This window comes from Anopheles cruzii, chromosome 3 (assembly GCF_943734635.1).
Source record: "Anopheles cruzii chromosome 3, idAnoCruzAS_RS32_06, whole genome shotgun sequence".
Taxonomy (NCBI): domain Eukaryota; kingdom Metazoa; phylum Arthropoda; class Insecta; order Diptera; family Culicidae; genus Anopheles; species Anopheles cruzii.
Window position 1 is genome coordinate 26,414,108 of NC_069145.1, and position 25,932 is coordinate 26,440,039.

General features: G+C 48.4%; 1 protein-coding gene across 1 annotated transcript in view; it reads left to right on the forward strand.

The window, feature by feature from the left end:
- The first annotated feature begins 2,257 nt into the window (after positions 1 to 2,257).
- Positions 2,258 to 25,932, forward strand: part of LOC128275547 (neuroligin-1) — a 56,598-nt gene continuing 32,923 nt past the window's right edge. Inside the window, exon 1 of the mRNA XM_053014089.1 lies at positions 2,258 to 2,490. Coding sequence (XP_052870049.1) covers positions 2,258 to 2,490 — 233 coding nt within the window. The remainder of the gene's footprint in view (positions 2,491 to 25,932) is intronic.

Here is a 25,932-nt window from a genome sequence, read left to right on the forward strand (position 1 = left end):
TGGAAATATTTCACTCGAAACGAAACTAAATGTAAAACCTTTTCTGCCCCAGCGAACACTGCTAACAACCCCCATGGCCATCACTATTCATTGTTGTTTTTTTCTTTTTCCAGGACCTTCGGCCAATAGCCACGACAAACAACCCAATTACCAGGCGCACGGCCACGGAAGACCGTCACCCCGTTAGTGTGCTCGTTGCACCGCAGCGCGCACCAAACAAGGGACCATCGTTTCGGTCTCGCCAACGCCATCAGGCTCGCCACCGAATGTTACCGGAAACGTGCTTCCCCACGCGCTCCGGTGTAAACGGATGTGTGTGTATAAGGTGATGAAGGACATACATTTCGATACGATTGTAACAGGCGGGCGGCCCGTCAGGAGCCGGGGCGCAAACAAGCCACCGGTGTCGCCATCGAAGAACAAATCCTACGACATCCGGCCGGCCTTCGAGCCGGTACCGGTGCTGGGTCTTATCGCGGAACGTCGGAACGCCTCCGAACGCCTGGTCGCGCCGCCTTCGGGTTGTCCGGATCCATAAGAAAGCGACGAAAACATCAAAAGCTGCCCGCCAGGATCGGGGTGGGGTTCCGGTTTCCGGCGCAAAAGATCGTTAAGTGTCACTGTTTATGATGCTCTCTGGACTGATAAATGGCACCGAGCGGACGGCGCGCACGCCTGGTGGTCCTCGGACGAACACCCAGTTCGGCCCGGTAGTGGGTGGTGACGATAGTTTGCGAACTATCTACGTTACGAACCCGGCCATCCGAGCGACCGGTGACAAAACGAACCTGGTGGTGCCCGAGGGACGACAATCGGGACGATTATTGGTCTACGATTTGTAGCGATTGCTGCAGAGAGCCATGTCATGTGTGTGTGTGTGTGTGATTCACAATAGTGACTACTTCATTCCATGACCCTTTATTTGTCGAGCGTATTAGATACAGCCCTATCGGTTTCGTGTTGTGACTGTTTCTTTCTGTTTTTGTTTTCCTTCTTTTTACCACTGTTTTCGCCCACTTTATGATCGCTTCCCATTTCGTTTACGCTCTCATTCCAACTGGTGCCATTTGCAGGGGACTAATGAGCCGGCGCACGATGATGTCCTAGCCCTCGCCGGCGGTGTCGACCTCGCACGGACCGAGCGGCGTGTGCAATTGCAGTGCTAAACCCGTAAAGGACACGAGTGGCCGACGTGAAAGCCGCGGCGCACGATCGATACGAAATGAAGTCATCGACGGCGCTTTGGCAGCAGCAGCAGCAGCAGCAGTGCTATCGTTTTGCAATTAGTTCAAGTGGTCGCCGCTGGTGTCGCCCGTGACGCAACCGGAGCTAAATTGCCCGGATCGAACCGCGGACCGACCAAACTCGGGGCTCGGAAAAATGTGGCCGGGCCGAGGCGAGACGAAAAAATGCTAACCGGACGCTTGGATTGGATGCGCAGCAATGGGTCATTCGAGTCGACTTTGACGGGAGCTCGACCTGGTAGCGCAACCGCTCGAAGCGAGCGATAATCACACCCAGCACGCTGCGAGACACTGTGACAGTGGTGCGAGGCAGGAAGAAAAAATGTTACTACCAACAGTGACTGTCGGTGGTCCCCCCGGTACCACCGCTACTTCCGGTAGCAGCAATCGGGCCAGTTAGTGGAAGTCCCGTACAAGACTTGACATCTTCGACACTCACCAACGGTGGCGCGCTTGGCGGAGAATCAGTTACGGAGACTGATGCCGGTGGTCATTATTGGTGGGCAGAGTTGCTGCGTCTTCTTATCGACCACCGTCCGGTCTTCGGTGCAATTTGATGCCACGGACGGTAGGGCTGTTTTCCGGAGGGTAACGGAAGTTTGTGAACCGTGTGCAACCGTGGTACCAGTAACTGGGTGTAGCGCAGATGACAGGCAGCGTGGTGAGTGTGCTCAGTGCTACATAGTCCACGCCAATCCGGTTGTGCAATGTTAGTGTACCGGGCCGAACCTAAGAACTCGCCGACATCGAGAGTGTACGTTGCGAGGTTGCTTTTCTTGAGCTGAGCGGGAAGAAAGGAAAAAAAAAACAGTTCAGTGAGGATTAGAGGATCTTGGAGCAGCATCTCAGGAAGGTAGCATACAAACAAAAAAACGGAGGAAGATTACCGTCGGAACACTACTCACCGTCCTCACCGGCGTTAATCGTTTGTAAGATAGTAGTCGCCACTGCGGCAGTAGAAGCGGACGGGGAAGCAAACAACGCCGACAGACACCACCAACCCGGGGACGAAAATGAAGTTTGTGAAGTTCCAGCACTTCTGCATCGTCTACTTTCTGCTGGTGCGCTTCCTGAACGGTGCCACGATGGACCTGTACAAAAACTCACGCCTCGGCAACCGCATCGTGCAGACGCGCTACGGACGGCTGCAGGGTCTGGTGCTGCCGCTCGAAGGCTATAAATTTCTCAAACCCATCGAAGCGTTCCTGGGCGTACCGTACGCCACACCGCCAACCAAAATGAACAGGTGCGTATGCCGAAGCAGTAGAGCGAGCGGAGAGTCGTGACCCAGCAGTCCGATCGAAGTCTGTTTTCCATCTGCCCCAGCAACGCAGATGTAGAACTCCACCGACAGACAGTTTGCCACTTGTTCGAGGGAGAAATCAATTAACTGTTCTTTTTTTAATTTTATCTTAGCTCACATTACGAGTAATTTAAAAATGTTCTTAGTTCGAAGGATTCAAGTGGGACCTTCGTCCGGTTACGTAATCAATACTTTGAGGGTGTTGAAATTATGACATCCTACACACCCACTGGCCTTCTGGCCTGTTCCGTAATGGCGGCCATCCGTCGGTGCACATTATTCAACCGTCATCTTATCGGATCAACACTTTCCGGTGGGCCCGTTGAGTTAACCGAAAAGTATCATCAATAACGCGGGTCCGAACATCTTTGTGGCGCTAATCGCTCTTCAAAAAGTTCCGCCACGAGCCGGCCGCGGGGGTAATAAATTGGTGCCGGTGCGAAGTGATTCACTTTTTTGCTGGGGCTGCGTTTCGGACACCTCCGGGTTGGCCGGGGCCGGCTTGGGTTTTCTTTTACAACAAACTTTGCTAAGGCCGTTCCACATTTTCAACACTTTGTCACCGACGGGGATTCGGGGTTTTTTTAGGGCTTCTCCAACTCGCTCACTGGAACACACTTTCGTCGACCTTCGTTGATTTGCTTTTTTCAATATTAGAAGAACGGGTTGGACCGTATTTATGACCTTCGTTGTTGCTGGAGAACTTTTGGGCAGCTCAGGCAAAAAAAACGCCACCAGCTCTCCAGCGTTGACGACGGGCTGAAAAGGGTTTTCCATTGCGCCTGGTCGAGCGAATTTCCGTCGGATTTTTGATACGTCTGTAAAGTTTTAATCCTGCATTTTTTTTTGCTTTGGTGCCTGCACGTGGTCCGTGTGTGTGGCTATTTCACGCTCAGATGAGAATGATAAATGAAGTAATTTATCAATTAACTACATCGGCATCAACGGGCGGTGGATTTTGCCTGAATACCCACGGCCCACGGACCAGGAGAGAAAATGTGGCGCTTTTCATTTTCCATGAAGCGAGCTGACACCGAACGAAGATGGCTGGAGTCTGGCTGGGAGGAGCCATTTTATAATTAAAACTTACCGTTGTCGAGAATTACTACCCCGCCGGCCACATCCAGTCCGAAAACCTGCCTTGGACCGGTTTTCAACTTTTAACCAAACAACACTTTATACTTCAGCTTAACTTTGGTGAAACTTTGCAAACAATAAAGCAAGAAACATCTTGAATTACAATGCTCATCTGCTGAACAATTTACAAAACTCCAAAATACGGAAGCTCGGCTACGACAAAAATAAATGAAGTTAAAATTTTGTTACATTTTTTCTTCGGTTCTTTTCACAACATCCACTTAACGTTGCCGTAACGTTGCGAACGTTCTGCCTCTGGTTCTCGTTTGTGACGAGCATCGGGGTTTTTTTTTCTCTTCACTAGTCAAAGTTTTGGCGGCACTAAATTTACTCGCCGGCCGATCTGCATCGGAACGACCAATGTCTGTAAGGATACTGATAAAACAAGTTTCCAACAGTAAACAAAGTATCTTCTAAATGCTAGCCGGGCATTTAAACGCGATTACTAATAAAAACTCCCTTTGCACAAACACCACCGGAAAACGACAAAACATTCATGATTAAGGTCGTTAAAGTACAAGTTTCCCTTCTCAGTTCCAGACATCCAGCCGTCCCTACTCTGTACAGACAGCTGAAGCATTATGCTGTCCGTGCACTGGCAATCGCACGTCTCACACAGACACAGAAGCCGAAAGAGTGGGCAAAAACGTCGGTTTTTTCTTCATTGGGGGTAAATGTACATATGCTGGCAAAGAGAAAGGAAAGCAAAAAATCAATCCAATGCGAACGAATAAAACATCTAATGTAAAGTAAACCGTCGAAACGCTGCTCAGCGTGTTTGACAAGAGACGGAAGCCGTGCTTGATTTATGTTGAACCGGAAAATAAATGACATTCAAATGGTGTTTGCGGGAGTTTGTCAACGGTTGCCGCTTCGTCCTTGTCACGTTCGTTGCCCACGCCAACGGTGGCTTTCATCCGCTATTTTACAACCATTTTCGATCGCACTTCACGTCGGGTTTCCCACGACGTGCGTAAACACGTGACAGGTTCAGCGTAAGCGGAATGAATTATAATTTCAATCTTAGTCACACTTGAGAAATGAGTAGGACACACACCGTTAACAGAAGTACAGGATGTGGTTTTCGCATGACGCCAGCTGGTTCATTGTAGAAAAATAAGATATAGATTCTTATTTTGGTAGATTCCGTGAAACCACCGAGAAGCAGACCTGCACAGCCGAAGTAATTGAACCAGTTAACATGGCAAAACAACAAACTATCAAGAGTGTTTAAAAACAACTACCACCAAGGGTTTCGAAGACAAACATCCTGTGTCAATATTTTCTATATGCTCTGGGGCTGCTGCTTTCCTCTGAATCGAACTCAAGTCTAGTCAAGTTCGCCACGCCATGACCTCCCCGGTTGACTGGTGTTAAGTAGTGGTCAAAATGTTTGAACCCTGTCTCTGAAACGGTCATCATGGTTCAATCCATGACACCAATGCAATTTCTTCTAGAACTTCAGGGGCCCTGCTTGTGATCAGCAACTCAGCTGGAAACTATTACTCGCTTAAAAAAGCGTCCTTTTACAAATTTAAAATAAGACTTGCAGCACAGAAGGTCAAGTTACACAACTTATATAATTTAAGTATTCACAAATTCCCAACACTGTGCAAAAATGATTGCGACACACTTTCATTTTATCCCGTATTTCGGAATTAAACTATTTCCACCAACTAGTTCTTAAACACGTACAAAGTATTAGACTGCAAGCATTGTCAAGTTGTGCTCTTAATTTGAAGACAGGCACGTACGGGAAGCACGTTTCTCCAATAGCTCAACCACCCGGACGACCTTAACTTTTGTAGCGAAAATACGGAAAATTGTGCCAAAACATAAGACTAAACGTAAACGTCCCGGTATTCGTTTGTTGTGGTAGTACGGCGATTTCCTTAAGTGAAATTTGAAAATTTATAAAGGCTATCCAACCGATTCTCATGTTGTTTGGATAACAGAAGGCATTTTTGTATTTTTAAATATAACTCAAATTGTGATTGTTGATCCGTGAGGCGCATTCTAATTGGTTACTGCTACTCTGCAAATAAGTACACTAATTAGTCCAACATTTCACTAATGCAGCATTTGTGTTTCGCACCATAAAAAGTTACGAATGAAATGTTTCCGCAGCCCCGTTTTTTGCTTGCAGCAGGAAACGGATATGATATCCTGCGTTAGATTACGAAATTCGGTTCACTGAGCAGCTTGCCGAACCAGTATTTTTCTGGTTCAATGAAAATTTAGCTCCACTTAATCCGACGATCTCGTGTACGGTGACAGAATACACAGCTCGCAGAGCCAACGCTATCAACACCCATCGCCGATAAAGGTTAACACGACATCTAGCGTTAACAAACAAGTAAGCGTTACAATTCGCTCGCTCCTACTTCCGCTTGTTCGTTTCGCATGATTTGCTCATGGCCGTTCTCATTTTTGCCCAATTTCCCACGGTTCGATGTGTTCACTGGAGGCCAAACCATTGTGCCCTGCTCTGCTGAGTCGAGGAGTGAAATCAATAACAAATGGCCCTTTTCTATCGAATCGCCAAGGGAACGCGCGAGAGCTGAAAGCTGCCGAAAGCATAAAACGATAAATTTTCGCTACAATTTTTGTTCCTTCTCGGTCGGGACTGATAATGTGGCATCTTTTGGCCCTACAGTTTGAGTGACAAGAGTCTGGAACGGGTGTTGAAAGTTCACTTTCATTTGATTCGAGATAGGTCGGAACTTCAATTGTTTCATTGGAGTTTGTAATAAAAATTTAATAAGTTATCATAACGGAAACTGTTGAATAGAATTCTCCTAATCGGTTCAAAATTTTCTTCATTTTTTTGAATTTAATTTGTTTTGAACTCCACATCCCAAAACTACACAAAACGCTTGACATGAATTACGGCCTCCAAGCGCACTTCCAGCAGACAATCCAAAATACTCGCTAAATGCTAATTTTTTCCACCGTCTAGATGCACGTCATTTTCCAACGCCAGCCCGCCTTATCCTTGACGTCGCGACTTTTGCTTTTATCTCCGACAATAATCAATTTCTTTTGGGCCATTTCGACGGAATGACATCGACATCGTAACCCACGTCGTAGCGCCCCCAACCGAGAGGCGAAAAAGACATCCTAAATGGACCCGCGCGTTGACCGAGAGCCCAGCCTAGCCACGGGGAAATAAATCCACACAAAACCCACAATCTCACGTTCGCCCAGCAAACGCCCTTACGAAATTGCTGTTGCCACTTGCGGCGCCCCAGTCACTTTCGGGCCATTTTCGGTCCGGCTGTCGGTTTCCTCGGGCGGCAGAATATTTTGTGGCTTAATGTAGGCGATGACGACGGTGGTCGACGACTTTCCACAGCTTCTTGGCCTCTCGGCACCGGCCAGGACCAGCACGTTGGCTAGCCAGGCCCGCCCAAATGCGAAAGCCAGCCAAGTTAACCACTCCTGAATGAACGTGTACATTCAGCGATGGTGCCCGACTTTCTTTGCCTTTTTCGGCCAAACCTTCAGAAAGTCATGGACCGTGAAGCAACTATTGGCCGTGGCGCCGATGACCAGCACGATACGGGGAAAATCAACATAACCTCGGGTGAAACCCGTCAACCCCAACGCGCCGCAGGCAGTCCGAAGCATGCCCCGGCGGCGCTGCCGAAGGCCATTAGTCCACATTATTCGTCGGGCACAACTTCGAACGGGGCAGTCACGGACCGTAGAGTACCGACCGCGGGGAGCCTCGAACATCGTCGCCATATCTTCGAGCCACGGACCGCCCAGCAGACCGACTGGCTCCGGCGTCGGTGCCCTCCCCGTACCGACGGATTACTACACCCAAGCCCCATTTTTCATTTCATTTAACTTTGCCCAATTTCGCCCCTCAATAGCTGTGCATTAGGCGGAGAAAAGTACAGCGAGTGCGTCAGCGCAAGGCCCAAAAAAGAACTGCGTTTCGTTTAGGCAGCAAAATAAAAAGTAATGGAAATAACGGAAAAGCTCGCCCCGCCGACAAAGAGACTTCAAAAATAAAATGCTTCAAATTACGAACTTACTCGATTGCGCTTTGCTCCGGGGCCGGGGCCACGCTTTCGCATTTTCCTATCACGCCGCCGGTCGATGGAGGCGCCTGGTGATCGATAGAGGCACCGTCTCTTCTCGACCGACCGCCGACCTAAGATCGCACCGTGTTCCCAAAAACCCAACGAACTCAAAGCGAATCAATGGACCCGTAGCCCGCAAACAGAGAAGGAAATTTATGACGAGTCTTTTGCGGCGAATAAATTACCGCCCTTGTTTTTCTTCTTCTTTTCGCCTTCGCCCGGCGTAATAAGGCTGGCGTGATGTGATGGCGCGAAACGAGGTCGGGCTTGACGTGATCACTCAGGCGGGCTCGTTAGTGTTTGTGGTCTGCCACGGCCGGCGCTGGATGGATGGATTTCAAATCTCAAGTTAGTGACTTTGTTTTGCTTTCCAATCAACACTCGTGATCCCGATTTGCGCCATTCGCCTTTTTCGCCCTGCGAACAGGAGCGAATATTTGCAACCGAAAAATATCAAACCCAGAGCCTGAGGAGTCATGGTGGTCGAGGGTGGTTTCAGTAAACATCGGCAGGTTTCGCTGTCCGTCAAGCGATGTTAAATCAATATTTTTCTTCCAAGGCTTATGCGCCCTGTTGACTTTGTAACTTCCTTCGCGCGGGAGACAATGCGCGACCCGCCGGCGATGAATCGCTACTAGTCACGTTCTGCGTTGACTTAAAATACTTCAAAGGCTCCGAAGAAGGAAAAAAGCGGAACGATTACACCTTGAAACATTAGTGCATTAGTGTTATAATGCTTCACGGGCAACGCATCCGTGTTTGCGTTATTTTGGTTCGAAAAAGGGAAAAAATAAAGAGACACAGCATTATTCAAAGGCACCGGATATTCTTTGTGACTTCAATTGTAATAAATCAATCTCAATGGTATGTCAACCGTCTGCCCTCCCGGATGACACCGTTTTGCGTCCCTCAAGCCTGCGTGAAAGTAAACTTATGATTTTTCTTCTCTCCCTTGGCACGAAACTTTCTCATCGATTGGTTATCCAAACAAGATATGAATCCTCATGTTTATTGTTCGTGCTTGCGTGATGGTACTAAACTATTTCCACAGCAGGGAACTTGCCCTTCTGGGAACCGAGTGATATGTAAATACACTTCAACTCTGAAGATAAACCTTCACTTCCTCTTTGTTGAAAAGCTCTCTTTTGATGCTTACAGGCTAACGCTAAACCAGTTTCAAACGCGTTTCACTTGCTTCGAAATAGGATTTTTTTTACCTCGAGCGTTCTAAAACACTTAAAAATGGAACCATTCAATTAGTCAACAAGTTGAAGCAAGATTAATGAGACGTAACCTAATTTGACTTATAGCAAGATCTATTGGTTAGTCTCCAAAAGCTTGCTGCGGGCAGTGAGTTGGAAAGCAAACCAACCGGAAATCAATGCTGATTGCCATGACTTGAGACTTTATAAAATGTTACTCTTTTCATCTTTACCGTGAAGGCCTTTCAGCCTTCCTAATATCTCGTTTTAACGAGCGAGATAGTTTTGCAGGGTGCGAAAGAATTTGAAATAATCTTCGAACGTTAGAGAAGCTCACAAAACAAACCTCGTCAACGTCAACGTCAACTAAAATTATCGCTTTGAAAGAGAATGAATTTTCTATTACTGTCACCATCGTGTGGAAAAAGCACACCTAGTTTTGACATTTAATGACATAAATTATGCGGAAACATTCACACGACAGCAGTCGCACCCGAACACGGTCTTATGATCAATCAACGGGCCGGGCCGAGCCCGCCTCGTCCCACAGTCGCCCTAGCTAACGAGCCGTAAATATTCACACACTCGACTAATGTGTTGATTCACTACGAACCCAGTCACGAAGTGGCGACGACATAACGCACGGCTAATGAGGCACCTTCTGCTGGAGGCGTCCTACCGGGGAATAAGCAAATTGTCAGAACGCGGCCGTCAGTACGTGCCTCGTCGATACAATTCGACATCGACCTTCGGTGCAGGAGGGAAAAAAGAATAAATAAAATAACGATTGTCACGATGATTGCGTGGGGGCTCCACGTTGAAACCGAGTGCCGTGCTTCGCGGCCACCATTTGACTTTCTTATTAAAGATTGCCAATTTGGAAACCTAATTTATCGCCCATCGCAGCTCAACAACGTTCGGTAATGCAATTCATTAAACTTCACGCGAGACATTCGACTGTGGCCGTGCCGTAGATTGGGCGAAGCAAATCGAAACGAATCGATGGAAATCTTTGAAAAAATGCTTCATTTGCCCTGTTGGCCAAGAGCCAATTCATTATCGGCTTAGGCCAATTTCGCTCATTACCGTTTAACTTCAATGGCCACCCGAACTCTTCCAGCTTGCCACTGATGAGCAAACATCAAACAGGCATTCTGAGATGGATGGTTGAAAGAAGCTTAAACCTTCGTGAACGAGGGAAATAAAAATGGAATATTGAACCCATTAATCAACCACTACACTCGGAGCGGCTTCGTCGATGCTTTGGCAGCCCAGGATATCATTTCGGGCCGCTCTGTATTCATAAGCTTTTTTACAAACATCTGCAGAGTATGTGAAGAAGCAAAGGGGTGCCTCCACCTTTGACGTTGGACACTGCATTCCATTATTCATCCTAGCTCCGTCCCCGGTTTGCTGCCATTTTGCTATGCATGACTGTGTGTTATGCTATGCACCCGTCCGGGTCGTCGGCCAGTACGCTTTTTCCCGCTCGTCCAACATCCGGCGTTTGGATCCGTGATCGATTTTTAGGAAAACTTGTGCAAGTTCCTCGCGACCTACAGCCAGCCAAATTTCCAGCGTATATCAATTGCGTCGCTTTTCCGGCTGGTGGGGCGTGAAAATTTCATTTCTATCAGTCTAGAAATAATTTATAAAGTGCGACTGCTGGTGACCTTATTTGTTCGTGACCTGCTGGAAAACTTGTTCTTTTACGCAGAAATGTCCAGCTCGTAATTGCGAAGTTTAGTTTAGAATGAACTTCGAAGCGGCGTAAAAATCGGATCTCTGGAGCAAATGGAGCCTCTTTATCTGATTCTAAAATATCTCACTTTGTTTTCGAGTTTCATGAGTGCGCGTAAAACCCAACCTTCAAATACCATCTGATTGTTTTGTACCTCAGAACGAACCTAATTCCCTTTTTTGTGGTCTAACCCCGGGTTTTTTTGTAGTTAGTCCGTAGGTAACCAAAGCGAAGCAAAGTTGGGAGTGGAAAACTTTACATACAGAAAGGACTCACACCCGACGGAAAACCCCTTTTGCAACTTCATTGACCAAACACCCTTACGTACTGCTGTGGCCAACCTACGAAGAGACAAACTGAGAGAGAAAGAGAGAGAGAGAGAGAAAGAGAGAAAGAGATAGAGAGATGCCTTTTTTCTCTAACCGACATTTGACCTACATTTTTGTACCACGTTTTTCACTGTTTTGTTTGAAGTCATCCAAAGTTGTGTGTTTCGGGTTCGCATCCTGCCAGCAGCCGGGATCTGTAAAAACAAAATCCAATTCGCCGAATCGATTTTGGGTTGAACTTCCGCTAGCCGGGATCCGGGAAGCCCGAGAGTTACTCTTTGGCTAGACGAGAAATACCTGCTTCGTAGATGAAAAGTTATACTCGCTCTAACCTGCACCGGCACCGGATGGAGAGAAAAAATTTCCGCTGTGTATCTTGCCCGACGTTGAATAAAAAATGTGACACAGAACTTTTCCTAACTTCCCGACGGAATCCAATCAGCGGCAAACGAGAAACGGTACGGAAATTTTTCTGGAACGCCAAACAAGCCTTTCGGTTCTGCTAAATCACTAGCGTAAGTAATCTCGGTGTTTAACTTCTAACTTTTTTTAGTAAAACGCGACCGATGCATTGTTTTATCTTTGCCGTAAATAATTTTTGCACGACGTAAAAACTTTCCACTCTTCCGGCGGACCATTTGCGTGCCGAAAGTAGAACCCCTTTAGCGAAATTAAACCACACCGCGCCACGAAAGAAATCGATTTCTGGGAGATATTTTTATGACCAAACTTGCACGAGACCAAAAGAGCTTACCGGCTGAACGCGCAGATGTCCGGCCCCAACCAAAAGTCGACCGCAGAGCTGCCCGAAGCTAGGTGCAAAAGTTGGTTTAATCCTCACCGACCGAGCGAAACGCGAACGTGCGCGAAGAAAGCGTCGGAGAAGGGCGAAAAAAACTTAGTTTCGGCGTCTTTCGATTCAATTTGCCATCTGTCACCCGGATAAATTGAAATGAAGATAGGGCACCGAGAGGGAACTGGGCGCTGCGAAACGATGGCTCAATGGTCACGCCACAGAACGATGCAATATTCAACACCTGACACTTCTGAAGGGTGAACATAATGGATGGAAAAACTTTTCTTCCATTTCCCGGGCTGGGGGGCTCTCAGTTTAAAGGTATGCAGCCCGCAACACCACTGAGCGACAAAGGCAAAACCAAACCGATTGTATCGCCCGATCGGTGCATGTGGCGGCATCAATACTTCTTCGATTAATTATCTTTTATTTACCCTAATTTTGCAATTATTCGAGAGGGCTGTAAAATGAGTGGTCGCCGCAACAATTTGTTCGCGACATCACCCATCAACTTGCACGTTGCCGTTGAAAAGGGTTCAATCTGAAAAATCACGGAACTGTTTTGCAAATAAACGCCAACCGGTCTTTTGATGCTTTTGCGTCGTCCAACTCGCCACTTTGGGGGCCAAGCGGCTTCCCAGGACCAACACACAGCCAGCACATTCAACAGCCATTCGCAGAAAACCCTCTTCCGATGCGGAGCGTAAGCTTTCAGCCTTTAATCGCTAGCCGACAGTTTAGTTCAAGCAATTTTAGCTGGAAAACTTTGAGTTTTCGGTTCCTAAAACTCTTCGCCAACTTTGCCGGCGTTTGCAGGCGAAACAACAACAGGACCGAACGTAATAAAAATGCAAAACCCACTCGAAAAACCTCAGCCACCGGGTGGAGAAGGATCGTAATCTGGTGGCGAAGGAAACCTAAACAACAACTCGGCCAACAACTTCGATGTTACACTCGCCGCGGCAATCTTGTCAAAAGTTGTTGCCAAAGCTTTCAAACTTGACTTTCGTCAAAACACACGAAGCGCGACTCAAGTATGGAAGGCTCAGGAACATGGTTTGATGTCCATCGCCGTGGCAGACTTTGGTTTTCGGAATAATCTTCCAACCCGTTTCGCTTTGAGCAACGAGCATAGCAACGGCCTAGTAACCGGCAAGCAGCAAGAACGGCGCTGTATGTTTATGAAGTTATTTTGTCATTTTTTTTACTTGTTCCAAGGGAAATATAAATTTTGGGAGGCTCTTGCAAACTCACCTCAAAGCTTTCAGCCAATCCAGAGATAATGATCACTGTTTGATTTCACCACTCATATTAATTGGTTCCTGGAAAGGGTTTTTACAAAATACAAAAACATCCACGGTAACCATCGTGGAGCTTCAACTGTGCTTCACGGGTTTCGTTTCGCCTAGCCGGCGGTTACCAGAAGCCGAGTCCGGTTGCGAAACCTGAAACATTACTCGCGTCTCATTACATGGAACAATTGCAAACACCTTTCGCGCAATCGCATCGTGTTACACACCACACAGCAGTACCTGCCTCGGAAGAAACCGGGGCCACCATAATTAACGTCATGTTTGCACATAAATTAGCAAACCCGGTGGCCATAATTGTAACGATCGCATTGCGCCCAAAGCCACGTCCCAAAGGTCACGGGCGTTGCCCGATGTCCCCAAAATAAATTAGCATCCGCAATCGAACTTCTCTCAGTGCCGGTGCCAATAAATCTCCGCCGCAAAGTGTACGCAAATCGAAGCCTACTGGGGTCCGGACGCACGTCAAGTCACCCGGACGCAGGATGGGCCACAGAGGGCCGGCCGGCCCGGAGGTTCTCCAAGATTCCTACCCCAAGATAGTGTACCATTAGCAATTAGGCACTCAATCCTGACATTTGACTCCGGCTACTGGTGCTGGTGCTGGTGCCGCTGTCCCAGCAGCCTTTCCGGCCACACAACTTCTGGCAAAGCCGCCAGCGAGCCGCCAGCACCATCTCCATAAGCCAGATCTTGACACCCCGACCTTTCGGCGACGCTGGCGTATCGTACCACTTTCCGGAATAACCGTATCAGAATGTAAATGACACTTTCTAATGGCTTCACGGCACCGAAGGGACTACAGCCGGGAGCCACTAAGCCACCGCCCTTTGGTCCAACCACCATGTGCTGTGTGTGTGCCGGTTGTCAAAAATTATCGCCTCTGTCAGGGCTCTAAAATACGCTCTTTACTCGTGGCGCGCCCAGCCAGCCAGCCGGCCAGCCGGCCTACGACGGGGTCTTGGGGAGGAACCCGTTACGCACGAATGTTATGCATTTGTTATGCGATAAAAACTTGATGGTAGATTATGGTGGCATTGGCTAGATTGGCGAATCTAATTTTCACATATTAGGACAAGCGTTTCTGGGCTCTGGTTGACATGATTGGCGCTCGATTGGATTGTTCCGGGTTCCGGCGAGATTCTATCTTGTTTGTACGAGTTGGTCCATGAAACAGGATACTGTTGCGTGTGTTAGGACACGAATTTTAACGTGCACCCTTGCACGTGCACGATAGTGTTCTGTGACGTGCCCACTTCTAAAGTGTTCGCGGTGGCTCAAGAAACAAATAGGAGGTGCAGTTTTTGTCGGCAGGCCCCCATCACTAATCCCTGGCGGTCTTATCGCCGGTACGGCCGAGAGAACTCATTCTCATAATCCCCGTCGATTGCCGGAGGAAAATCGATAATCTACTCCACCTTGGGTGCTGACCCGTGCCAGTTCCTTTCAATTACCAACCGGCGCTGAGCGTAACGGTGAGAAGGTACATACCATTGCGGCCCGACACTATCGTCCAATCCTTTCCCCTGCGAGCTCTAGCCTAGCGGCACGATGGCCGAGCCGTGCACCGGGGGTTGGTAAACATAATATGTTCGGATTAACTTTCTCACCAAGAACGGGCCAGCACACGTGCGCCGAAGGTGACTCATTTACACGAAAAAAGCCCCAGCGATGCGAAACGGTGCCACTGCTTTTTGCTCCGGCAGCAACGTGGCTCGGTGAAGCTCATAACTTTGCCACCATCGACCAGCCAGCGGACCGACCGGCCACGTCGGCTAATCCCCAGAGCCCTATTTCGACGGGGCGTGCTCGTGAGGCATAGTAATTTTGGCATATTTCATGCACCTGAGCTCTTGGCAGGAGATTAACACGGCGATAATTACGAATGTGAAACCTTTCGTTCTCCTCCAAAGCCGCCAGGTGGAGCATAAATTTTGAGGCCAACAGTTGGACGGTTTTTGCTTAAGAAACATATCGGCAACGCTATTCGTTTCGGAGAAGCGAAACTTTTGGCGTTTCGCCGAAGTCTAAAAACCCAGCACCCAGGTCGGCAATTTTGAGTGGTTGAGAGGGCGTATCATAATTAGAGAATGAAATTGTGGGTGTGAACTTGCTTGGAATAAGTGATAAACACGGCACGACACCAAATTAAATTAAACAAGAACAGCTAAGCATGGCCAACGTTCGGGAGCATAACTAGGTTGATCGATAAAACAGTGGTAAAAACTAAAAGAGTTTGAACATACCTCAAAATAAATATAAAACATGAAAACATAGTTACTAGGTCTATACGTTGAGAAACGGAGTTTTTTAACACACAACAATTTGTTTATAAAATTTTTATGCAACTTTCTATTTAATTCGAAGTATGTGCAATCGCTAGCTATACATTTCTCCTATCTTTCTGCTTAATCATGGAGTCCCAGACGAAAGAATTCTTCGACTTTTTAAATAAACTAATTAGTCTTCCATTTCGACTTCCTCGTAGAAAACGAAAAGCTGCTCAGCCAATACGTGTTCCATCGATGAAAATGAATGATATTCGGAAAGAACCAAGTCTGGTGAATAACGCGGGGAGGGATAGCAGCTTTCATCCAAGTGATTTGATAGTATCCTGAAACAGTTTTGTTTTTTGGGGACATGGAAGCCTCAGGCCACGGAGGACCAGGCGCCTCCATTTCAGAAAACAGGAACGGCTTTTTGATCGTTTTCGATCAATGCATGGTTCAAATTGATCATTTGTTGTCAGTAGCGATCGGAATTAACGTTTTCATAAGGTTTTAGGAACTTGTGAAACACCACACCTTTCTGCCCCATCAGAATGTCCGTTTTTTGGAGTCCTTGAACGCTGTTAGATACTAAGATAGAAAGTGATCCCGAAGGACCGCGCGGTAGAGCGAGAGAACAGGAGCCACGAGGGCCACTCACGGAGCGCTCCGAAATGAACTAATGAACTAATGATCCGTAATCTAACTAATCCCTTAGCCTATAAAAGCGCGTGCTGTTTAGTTGTTAAGTAGCTCTCTTATAAAAAATACACAACGTAGGAAAGTGACCCGCTCGTTTTTATTCAGTTCCCCAATCATTTCGACCCAACGCAATCCCGTACCCAACATTTGGTGCCGTGACCAGGATAAAGAGTGAAAGATTTGTGTGTGAAGAAGATTTGTGTGTGAAGAAGATTTGCGCGTGAACAGATTTGTGTGTGAAGACATTTGCACGTGAATAGGTTTTGTGCGTTAGTGTGAGAATGCCGCCGAAGAGTTCTAAGAAGGAAGAAGACTCTAGTGAAAAGGCCGTGATCGTCCTTGATCGTGAGTTGGTGAAGCAACTAGAAGCAGAGAATGCCGAGCTGCGCAAACAGCTCGAAAATGTAATTGTTCCCGCTCCCGTTCCCGCTCCCGTTCCTGCTCCCGTTCCCGCTCCCGTCCCCGCTGCGAAGGAGCCCGTCATTGCGCTGCGATCCCCGGTCACTGAGGAGATCGACCGAATGCGCAGGATGATGGCGCCCGAGGTATGGAGCGAGACAAATGAAAAAGAGCACGTGCCGGTGCCGAACCTAACCTCATTATTCGGCAACTTGCCGGTACCCGACCACATGCTTCAACGAGGAGAGCGATGCCCTACACCGGCCGAAAAAGAGGCACGAAAGGCCATGGGCCGAGAATTGCCGACCTTCGACGGCAATCCGGCAGATTGGCCGCTCTTTATCGCGACCTACATGCAGACAACGATCGCCGGTGCATATTCGGCAAGAGAAAATATGATCCGCCTGCGAAATTGCCTCAAGGGCGCTGCGTATGACGCGGTAGCTGGAAGCCTAATCTTGCCAGAAGCGCTGCCCAGAGTGCTAGACACTCTTGAAATGCTGTTCGGGAGGCCGGAGATCCTGATTCAAGCATTGTTGGAAAAGATTAGGAAAGTGCCGGCACCATCCGCAGAACGCCTAGAAACGCTGTGCGACTTTGCGCTTGCGGTGCGCAGTTTCAGCGATCATTTGATCGCAGCTGGGCAAAGGAGCCACCTAGAAAACCCGGTGTTATTAATGGAACTAGTAGAAAAGCTGCCAGCACATGTGCGGTTGTCGTGGGGCAACCATCTCACGGGAACCAAGACAGCCGCAAATTTGGCGAGCTTCAGCGAGTTCATGTTTGGAGTGGCGCGTTCGGTAAGCAAAGTAACGCTTTACACCGGACTCAGCGAGAAGCCTAGGCAAAAGAGAGAGAGAGAGCGAACGGCGAACAGAAGCTTCTGCCATGCCGCCGTGACCCAACCCGATCCCGTTGAACGACAAGGAGAGAATAGTGAAACCCAAGGACGAAACGACCCGCCGAAGACTGGATTTCAACAACCCGAGAGCAAACAAAAATTGTTTCCCCCATGCCCTGCCTGCGCAAGGGACAGGCATTCGATCATAAGTTGCGAAGTTTTCCAACGAATGACCGACGCAGATCGACTACGCGTGATCCACGACAATAGGTTGTGCCGCAATTGCTTCAGGAACGACCATTTTGTTCGTTTCTGCCAATCTGCCTTCTCCTGTAGACTGTGCAAACAACGACATCATAGTTTGCTGCACAACGCATACGTTAAACCCCCGGTACCCGCTTCCCTCGCAGTGTCTGCGGCTGCAACGCACACCAACGGTAGCAGAATCTCGACAGCGAGTACGGCTGTACCCACTACCAGCAAACCCGTAATTTTGTCCACCGCAATCGTTATCATTATCGATGGATACGGACAAGAACATCTTGCTAGAGCGTTGTTGGATTCGGGATCCCAACCGAATATTATGAGTGAACGATTGTACCAACGCTTGCACATCCCGCGAAAAACGAGAAACGTACCCATAGTTGGAGTGGATGGCACACAGACGAATGCCAAGCACTCTGTCGAAGCTGAATTGCGCTCGCGGCATTCCAATTTAAGATTGCGCATGGAATTTTTGCTGTTTAAAAGAGTCTCCGGCGATACCCCCGCATTTTCTTTCCCTACGACGCCGTTGGAGATTCCCGAGCACCTTGCATTGGCCGATCCGGAGTTCAACACTACAAGTAAAATCGATCTTATTATTGGAGCGGCCCACTTTTACGATCTGCTGAAGGGCGGTAGAATACGGCTCGCGTCAGGGACGCTTACTTTAGTTGAAAGTTATTTGGGATGGATCGTAGCTGGGCAAGCAGCAACCCCCCTCTTCAATGCGCCCCTCTCCTGCAACACTGCCCAAATCGAATCGATAGATGAAAGGATGGAAAAGTTTTGGAAGCTTGAGGAAGTAAATGCTTCGAATTATTCTGTGGATGAGCAACGCTGTGAAGAGTTCTATCGCGAAACCACACATCGTGACAACGATGGCCGATACATTGTGCGATTGCCTAGGCATCCAGAATTTAACCAAAGGCACGGAGATTCAAAGGAAATTGCCCTGAAACGCTTTCACGGCTTAGAACGCATGTTAGAAAGAAAGCCCGAAGTAAAGGTGAAGGTACAGGATTCAACCCAAACAAAAAGAGAAATGTTGTCCACCATTGCTCAACTGTACGACCCGCTGGAATTAGTATCCCCCGTAGTTGTTCAAGCGAAGCTTCTGATGCAGCATCTGTGGCTGCTGTCCTTAGGCTGGGACGATGAATTAACCCCCGATATCAAACGAAAGTGGAAGATCTTTCTAGATGAACTCCCCGCTTTGTCTAACTTTCGTACCGATCGACATGCCCTCATTTCGCATTGCGAGAGCGCGGAGCTTCACACGTTTGCAGATGCCTCCAAAGATGCCTACGGAGCTTGTGTGTACATTCGCTCGGAAAATAGAAATGGTGAAGTGAAGATTAGCCTCTTGGCATCAAAGACGAAAGTAGCCCCGCTGAAACAGATCAGCATCCCGCGGCTTGAACTGTGTGCAGCCCTCATAGCATCCCGCTTGTACGACAAGGTGGTGGCCGCCCTCGACACAAATTTTGCCCATAAATACTTTTGGTCGGATTCTACTGTCGTGCTACAATGGCTTAAGTCTCCCCCTCGGACATGGAAAACATTCGTAGCCAACCGCATCTCCGAGATACAATCCACTACACACGGATGCACGTGGCTGCATGTGAGCGGAAATGAGAATCCAGCCGATCTACTATCTCGAGGCTGCGCTGCAAGCGAACTCATTTCTTGCGACAGGTGGCACAGCGGACCCAAGTTGACTCTGTAAAGCCAAAGGCAAGTTGGCCTGCACAAATAACCCCCCTCTCGATAAGCTCCCTACCGAAGAAGCAGAAGCAAATGCCCCGATTCTTGTTACCCGCCGTACAAACAGTGGAACCGCATGAAATCTTTAGAAAATTTTCGTCATACCGCACGATGATCAATGTAGTAGCATTTTATGTTGAGATTCTTCAACAACACCCGATCCAAGGAAAATCGCATCTCCGAACTAGTACTCCAAACGGGAAGAATTGAAGCGAGCAAAACTGTGCCTCGATGTTGTGTCTGTTTTTTGACGTTTTTGACATGGATCGTCTTAAAGGCTACTACGACCATGTTTAAACTCAGAACCCCTCTTTAACCACCTAATTAAAGGTGAAGAGTCCTTATACACTTTCAACATTCGTTCATAATTTTCCTTTGCTTTTAAACCTTTCAAAAATAAAAATTAAATCACTGCACGATACTTGATTTTTTCCATTGTAAAAAATACTGTGACATGTCGATACTAAATGGCTTGTAAAAAAAAAATAAGTGACCGATTGAAATGAAACTTCACATACGTTCATATGAAGAGTGTACCAATATCAAAAAAAATAGCTCGTAGCAGCGCCCTCTGGTATCGACCCGCAAAACTTTATACACAGCCTAGTATAATGATTAAAACAAATAATCCAAGTACATTGTGTATATCACAAAATAGCAAAACACACCGAATGAAATAACTAAACGAAAGTGTAAATGAGGATGAAAAGAAAAAACCGAAGGAAAGTTAAAACGAACAACAAAAACTCTAATAAATCAAATTAAAAACAACACAAAACAGAACAATGAATGCAATGAATCACGCGAAGTGTTTGTACCTCAAAGCTTCTTTAGTCGAAAGCGCTTCCTCCACATATGGTTAAATGTGCTGGAAGTGGAAACGACTATAACCAGAAGCGGAAAAAGCACACCACACACACACATACACATACACATACAAGCACTACCCGCGAAAGATGTAGAAAATATGCTGAACAAAGGGCTGACTCGGTGGTGTAATAAAATGTTCGCCAGCCAACACTTTACCAGCGAAACTAGCACAGTTCGCGCAACTTGTGCGGGGGGCAATATTGGACCCCGGTGCACAATCGCGGAAGATCTATGAGACCGAGACCCTTGTTGTGTGTGTATGTGTGTGTGTGTATCTGTGTGTGTATGTGTTTCAGTTGCCGTACGAATGAAAACCTAATTTAAAATTCGCTTAAACTCCCCACAACACGGCTAAGCAGCTGGGCGCGCATCTATCTCCACTTTGCGTGTGCATTCACGCGCGAAGTAGTAATTCTAGCTTCCTTCCCAGCGCGAGCTGATGAGCCTCTTTCGCGCGCGGTGGTGTCAAAACCGGTGGGTTTCCGCCATTCTATAATTATAATCGACAGCTGATGCTTGGGCCGGGTTAGACCGCCCCCCGAAGTCACGCGGAAGATGGCAATCGGCTGGCTCGCGGGCGAACCTCCATCAAGAGTCCTCCATCGGAGCTTTCGGGCCAAACCCGAAAAAACCCGGACACAATGAACGCAATTTGAGCACCGCCACCGCACTAACCGGTCGATGTAAACTTTCGCACCCTCCTCGCAGCGCCACGCTCTTTGATGTCACTCACATCGACGGTCGTGGCGGTTCGGATCCGTGATATTAAATTTAGGAGCTTTCGCGTTCGCGTTGAGTTGATCGCGGGGCACAAACGGGACCGCAACATGGCACTATAATGCCGAAACACCAGCAGATCCCATCCAGGGCCAGCCAGAAGGGCGGCCGGGAACCTCATTAAGCTGTTGCCGTACCGTGGCGTGTGATAAGCGAGAAATACCCTTATCAAACATTCATCTACCAGCCCAAAAGTTCATCACGGTCCGGGAGTACCTTCACGGCCACGAGCGAAACCCATCAGCAACCTTCGCTTCGGTTGTAAAGTGGCCCCCGTGCTCAGGACGACCGACCGCCGGCAGCGTAGCTTTCGAGCCATCTCGCACCTTATCATCAAACGCGGGTCGATGCTATCGGAGGCTAATGGTATCCAGTTTATTTAAACCCACCCCGACGCCAGCAGCCCATGGCTCAGCCGTGAAGAAAAAAATATGCTCAACTTGAATCAACACGGACAACGGCACAAGCGGCGACGGTGCCCGGATCCGGTGTCAAAGATGAGCCATCGAGCGCTAGGCAGCAAGCTTGCGCTGCAGCGACGGACGTCACCCGGTGGACGCTGCCAGTTCGCGAGGTGTCAAAATTATACGTGTTGGTCCTGTTGTATTACAAGTGCCCCATTGGTCACGTTTTCCCGAAGCGTATTTTATTACACGCTTCGTTTATCAAACATGCACCATCCGTGGGCCCACGGTTTCCGGGTGTGTAAAATCATAAAACTGGCCACCAGATTGATGTTGCCATATGTTTGAACTGATCCGCAAATCTGTATTCCGCACTGCTTTTATGATTTAAATCCTTGCGCACGGACACGGAGCTTAATGGAAACTTAATTTAAAAAAAGCAAAGCTGTGCATAATCCTTCGATATGGACGCTCTCGCTATCGCTCTCGGTTCCCTTTCTCACTTGATTGGCCCGGTTCATGCCTGGCATATCAACCGGCACAGGTGGATCTCTAATCCAATTCGCACAGATCCACCCATTCGCCCAGGTACAGTTTACGGACGGGCATCCTTTTTTCGCCCTTTCCGCAATCCCAATTATACATTCCACCAATGAATTGATTCCGCGAGCATACATTGCCGTTTTTCTCGTTTTTTCCCACAATACTTCCCGTATTCATAACCCGAAAAATGGGGCCAACAAAGCGGGACCTGTGTGCATAAACCAAACAGAAATCCAATCCAATCTTAACATTGTTTCATGTTCGAGTGCTTCAAATCACGAATGATTCACGGTGCTCCTACGGAACGTGCCACGAAACAGACTCACCGTGCGCCCGTGGTGTGCGATAAAAATTCATCACGGCCCGCGGCGGTGTTGCCGGTAGGAACAGCCACGGACAGAATCCGAAATCACCACCATCCGATAAAGGGGCGCTCTGCTCCCGGCAGAAAACGGATAGGAAATTTCAGACGCAACCGAACGGTCCTATGGAGATCCCCGGGAGGATCCGGGAATATCGTCCTTGGTCGGAAAGTCCCCGGGAGAGCCATCAATCGATGCGGTTTCATAATTGATCTGCATTGAACTCCGGTCGGGCCGAAGTTTAGCAATCCTTTGTTGTTTTTTGCCAATACTTCTCGAAGGCACTACCAAACGTGGACACTCACTCGGAACACCGGCACGTGTATCGTCTCCAGAGAAAGAGGGAGCGAACGTAGAGTGATAGGTCAGCGAAGATACCTATCTTTCCCGGACCGCCGGACTGCGAAGGTGTCCCAGTGTCCCTGAGCTAATCGCGCCGGCCCTGGAACCGGGTGCCAAAGGTGCCGAACATCCTTGAGTTGCGTGCTGTCGAACCCGACCGGCGTCGGCGAAAATAAAAAAAACCGGATATCCACAAGACAATACAAAGGCCCGTGAACGTGAGCCATCACCGTGTCACGTTTTGCTTCGAGCCTGCAGCATCTGATGAGGTACACCGCACACACGAAATGGCGGCCACGTTTCACACACGGGCCTGTGCCACCAAGACCATGGTGTATGGTCGTGCTCAAACTAACACGCTACATTACTGCACGGAGGACAGAGCGATGGCGACAGAGAGAGAGAGAGAGAGAGAAAGAGAGGGCGAGCAAGCGAGCTTAAGGGCGCCTGCGGCCGGAAATTGAGTGTCGCGAGGGTCGCATTCGAAAACGGGAACCCTTCTGCGCGCCATTCATTAAAATTCCGCCACGTTCGGAATAAATTTTCATTAGACACACTCCGGCCCGGGCAACCGAAATGCCTCGCACGCCGCTCGGCTTGCCGGCGGGAGGTAAGAGCCTTGCTGCGGGACCAGCAAGGCAATCGGTTTACGGCTCCAGAAAGCACTCGAAACTGTTCAAGGAACTGCCACGACGACGCACACACGACCCGAAAGGGACAGTTTCTCGAGCCTTGTTTCTTTTCTTGCTTCGGCACAATCCGTGGTCGCCTGTATCCGCAGATGTTGTTGTGGGTCTCACCGCCCGTACACTCATCAGTCGTGGTGTCATTTTTTTTCTTTTGCGACGGTACGTGCCATAGAATCTGGGCCGGGCGGGCAAAAATGTAAATTATTTTTTATGTTGCTCCAGCGACCAGCCGACACTGGACGTGGCGAGTGTCGGCAGTCCGCGATTCAGGCTCGTGGTTTAAATATCCCCATATCGGCTCGTCGTCTAAAGAGTATGGCATGGCTGGCTCTTGGTTGAGTTACACAGACGGGCATTATCACTAAGATGGTGGACCGCAACATGTCTTTATGCTTCCCCGCATTGTTACATTATGTGCAGCTGAATTCGAGCATAGCGACTTGGAACACTATTTTATGTCTTAACTTAGAAGTTGATTTATAGAGTTGAAGTTCTTTTTGAGGGTAAAATACAAGTAGTTTCCGAAGGTTTCACACCGACAACATCAAACCTTTTGTAGTTTCCCGTTGTGTGAGAGTGAAGACACCCATCAAACGTTGCGTAAAATTTCGTTTTCCACATGCTTCGATTTAAGAACGGTGTTTCTTAAAGGGAAAAACTTTTCTTCGACGTGCAACCGAACCGAAGCGGCCAGTAGTTGTGCTCACTCGCAGCACCACTTTCGCCACACTTACGGCGCGCATAATGAAACTCCTTTGGGTCCGCGATGCTGCACATCTGAAGCATACGGTTGCATACGCGAACACTCGCCATCATCAGCACCGTTCCAGTGACCTCGTTTCTAACCTACGCATCCCTTGGAACGATTCTGGGCGGTTTCTGCTCGCGCCGCACCGATCCCGCGAACCCATCAACGTATGCAAAGAGGTGGAAAATAAAAGGCAGGCCTCCACCGACCGCACGGGAGGCGAAATGGGAAATGGATTCCTACACTTCGGGTCACACGAAGCTTTCCCCCGAAAAAAACGGCGCCCCCTTTCGCTGATTGCGGTGCGGGCATAGTGCTATCCGCGTCCCAACCGCTCCAGTACACGGGGCCTGCGTTTGATGGTGGAACTGCGCCTCCTCGATTCCCTGCGCGCGTAGCCACATTTGGTTGGCTGTGCGGGCTCCTTTGTTTCGTGGCCACCCATGGCTAGCGAGGAGCTAGTGAGGGGTTAATGAAAAACAACAACAACAACAACTACAAAATAGGACGCGGCTTCGAAACTTCTTTGTGTCCCAGCGCACGGGACCCTGGCGCGAGCGCTCCGGTCCTGGTGCGGTGGCTTCAATGGATGAATGAAAATCTTTCAGAAAAAGCCAACTCCTTGGCGGCGTGACGCCCGGAAAACAGCACGGAACAACAGAGTGCTTCACCGTTAGCTTTCACCAGCGGCAGAGCAGCCGCACAAAAAGGGGAGCAAATAGTATCGGCGCACAAGAACCAAGAACCTCACATAGTGGTGTGTTGTGTCACGGGGAAAGGAATCTAAAGCCGAAAAAAAAGGAACTCTCATTACCACAAACCATCATCATCAACATAAACACAGGCGCCAGATGGTTGCTCGCGGAAGAACCCAAGACTATGGTGTGGCTCTGCCGTTTCCCCTTTGCAGCAACCGCTTCGGGTGGCGGCTTCGGGACAGTGTGCCGTTTCCTTAATGAAATAAAATGATTCATAACCTTTTTTCGCCACCACATGCACATCCGTTAGCCGGGCTGCTGCACAAAGTAATAGGAGTGTGTGTCTTTCGAGCGGTTAAAGGTTTTTATTTCGCAGAAAGGCACAAAACCCCGTTCGTAAGAATTCACATTCAAAGAGGGCTTTTTGGGGTGGAGAAAAAGTACAAACATTCAGGTTCGTCGTGGTGTTTGTAGCATCGCAAATGGTAGAAATAATTTCTACGATTGGGGACATTTCTAAAGCTGAACTATAAAAGAAGAAAATACTAACGCGTTGATCTGTGCAAAGAACTTTGACGATGGAGGCGCCTGGTCGCTCGTAGAACCTCCCCAACTAACCCTAATGATCATGCGCCTCCATCACAAACAGAGATAGCAGAGTTACGCCATTACCAGGCGCTGGCGGTGATTTATTTGAACAGAAGCAGAAGCAGATAATCGCAACACAAGGGGCGAGCGTCAAGAAAGTTAATTAAAGCGAAGCATGCGGCGCGTATAAGCACGAGCAATAGGGTATTGCAAAGCCTACTACACTGTGATTAAATGCTGCATGAAAAACGGAGCCTTTTATGCTGCCATGTTGCATCGTGGTTCGGTGGAGCTTCAGAATGACGCTAAAAGAAGGAACTCAAAAGTGGGGTTATTACAAGGAGAAAATTGCAGCTTACGGTCCGTGACATATTCACTTCTGTCGTCGTGCAGTACTCTTTACTCTGGGGCCACTCCTAGTCCGGCGACCAATTAAATGCTACCCATTCGTGCAGTCATGCTATCAAATCATGTCCCTTCTGCAGGGACTAGCAATGATTACATAGCATGAAAAATACCAT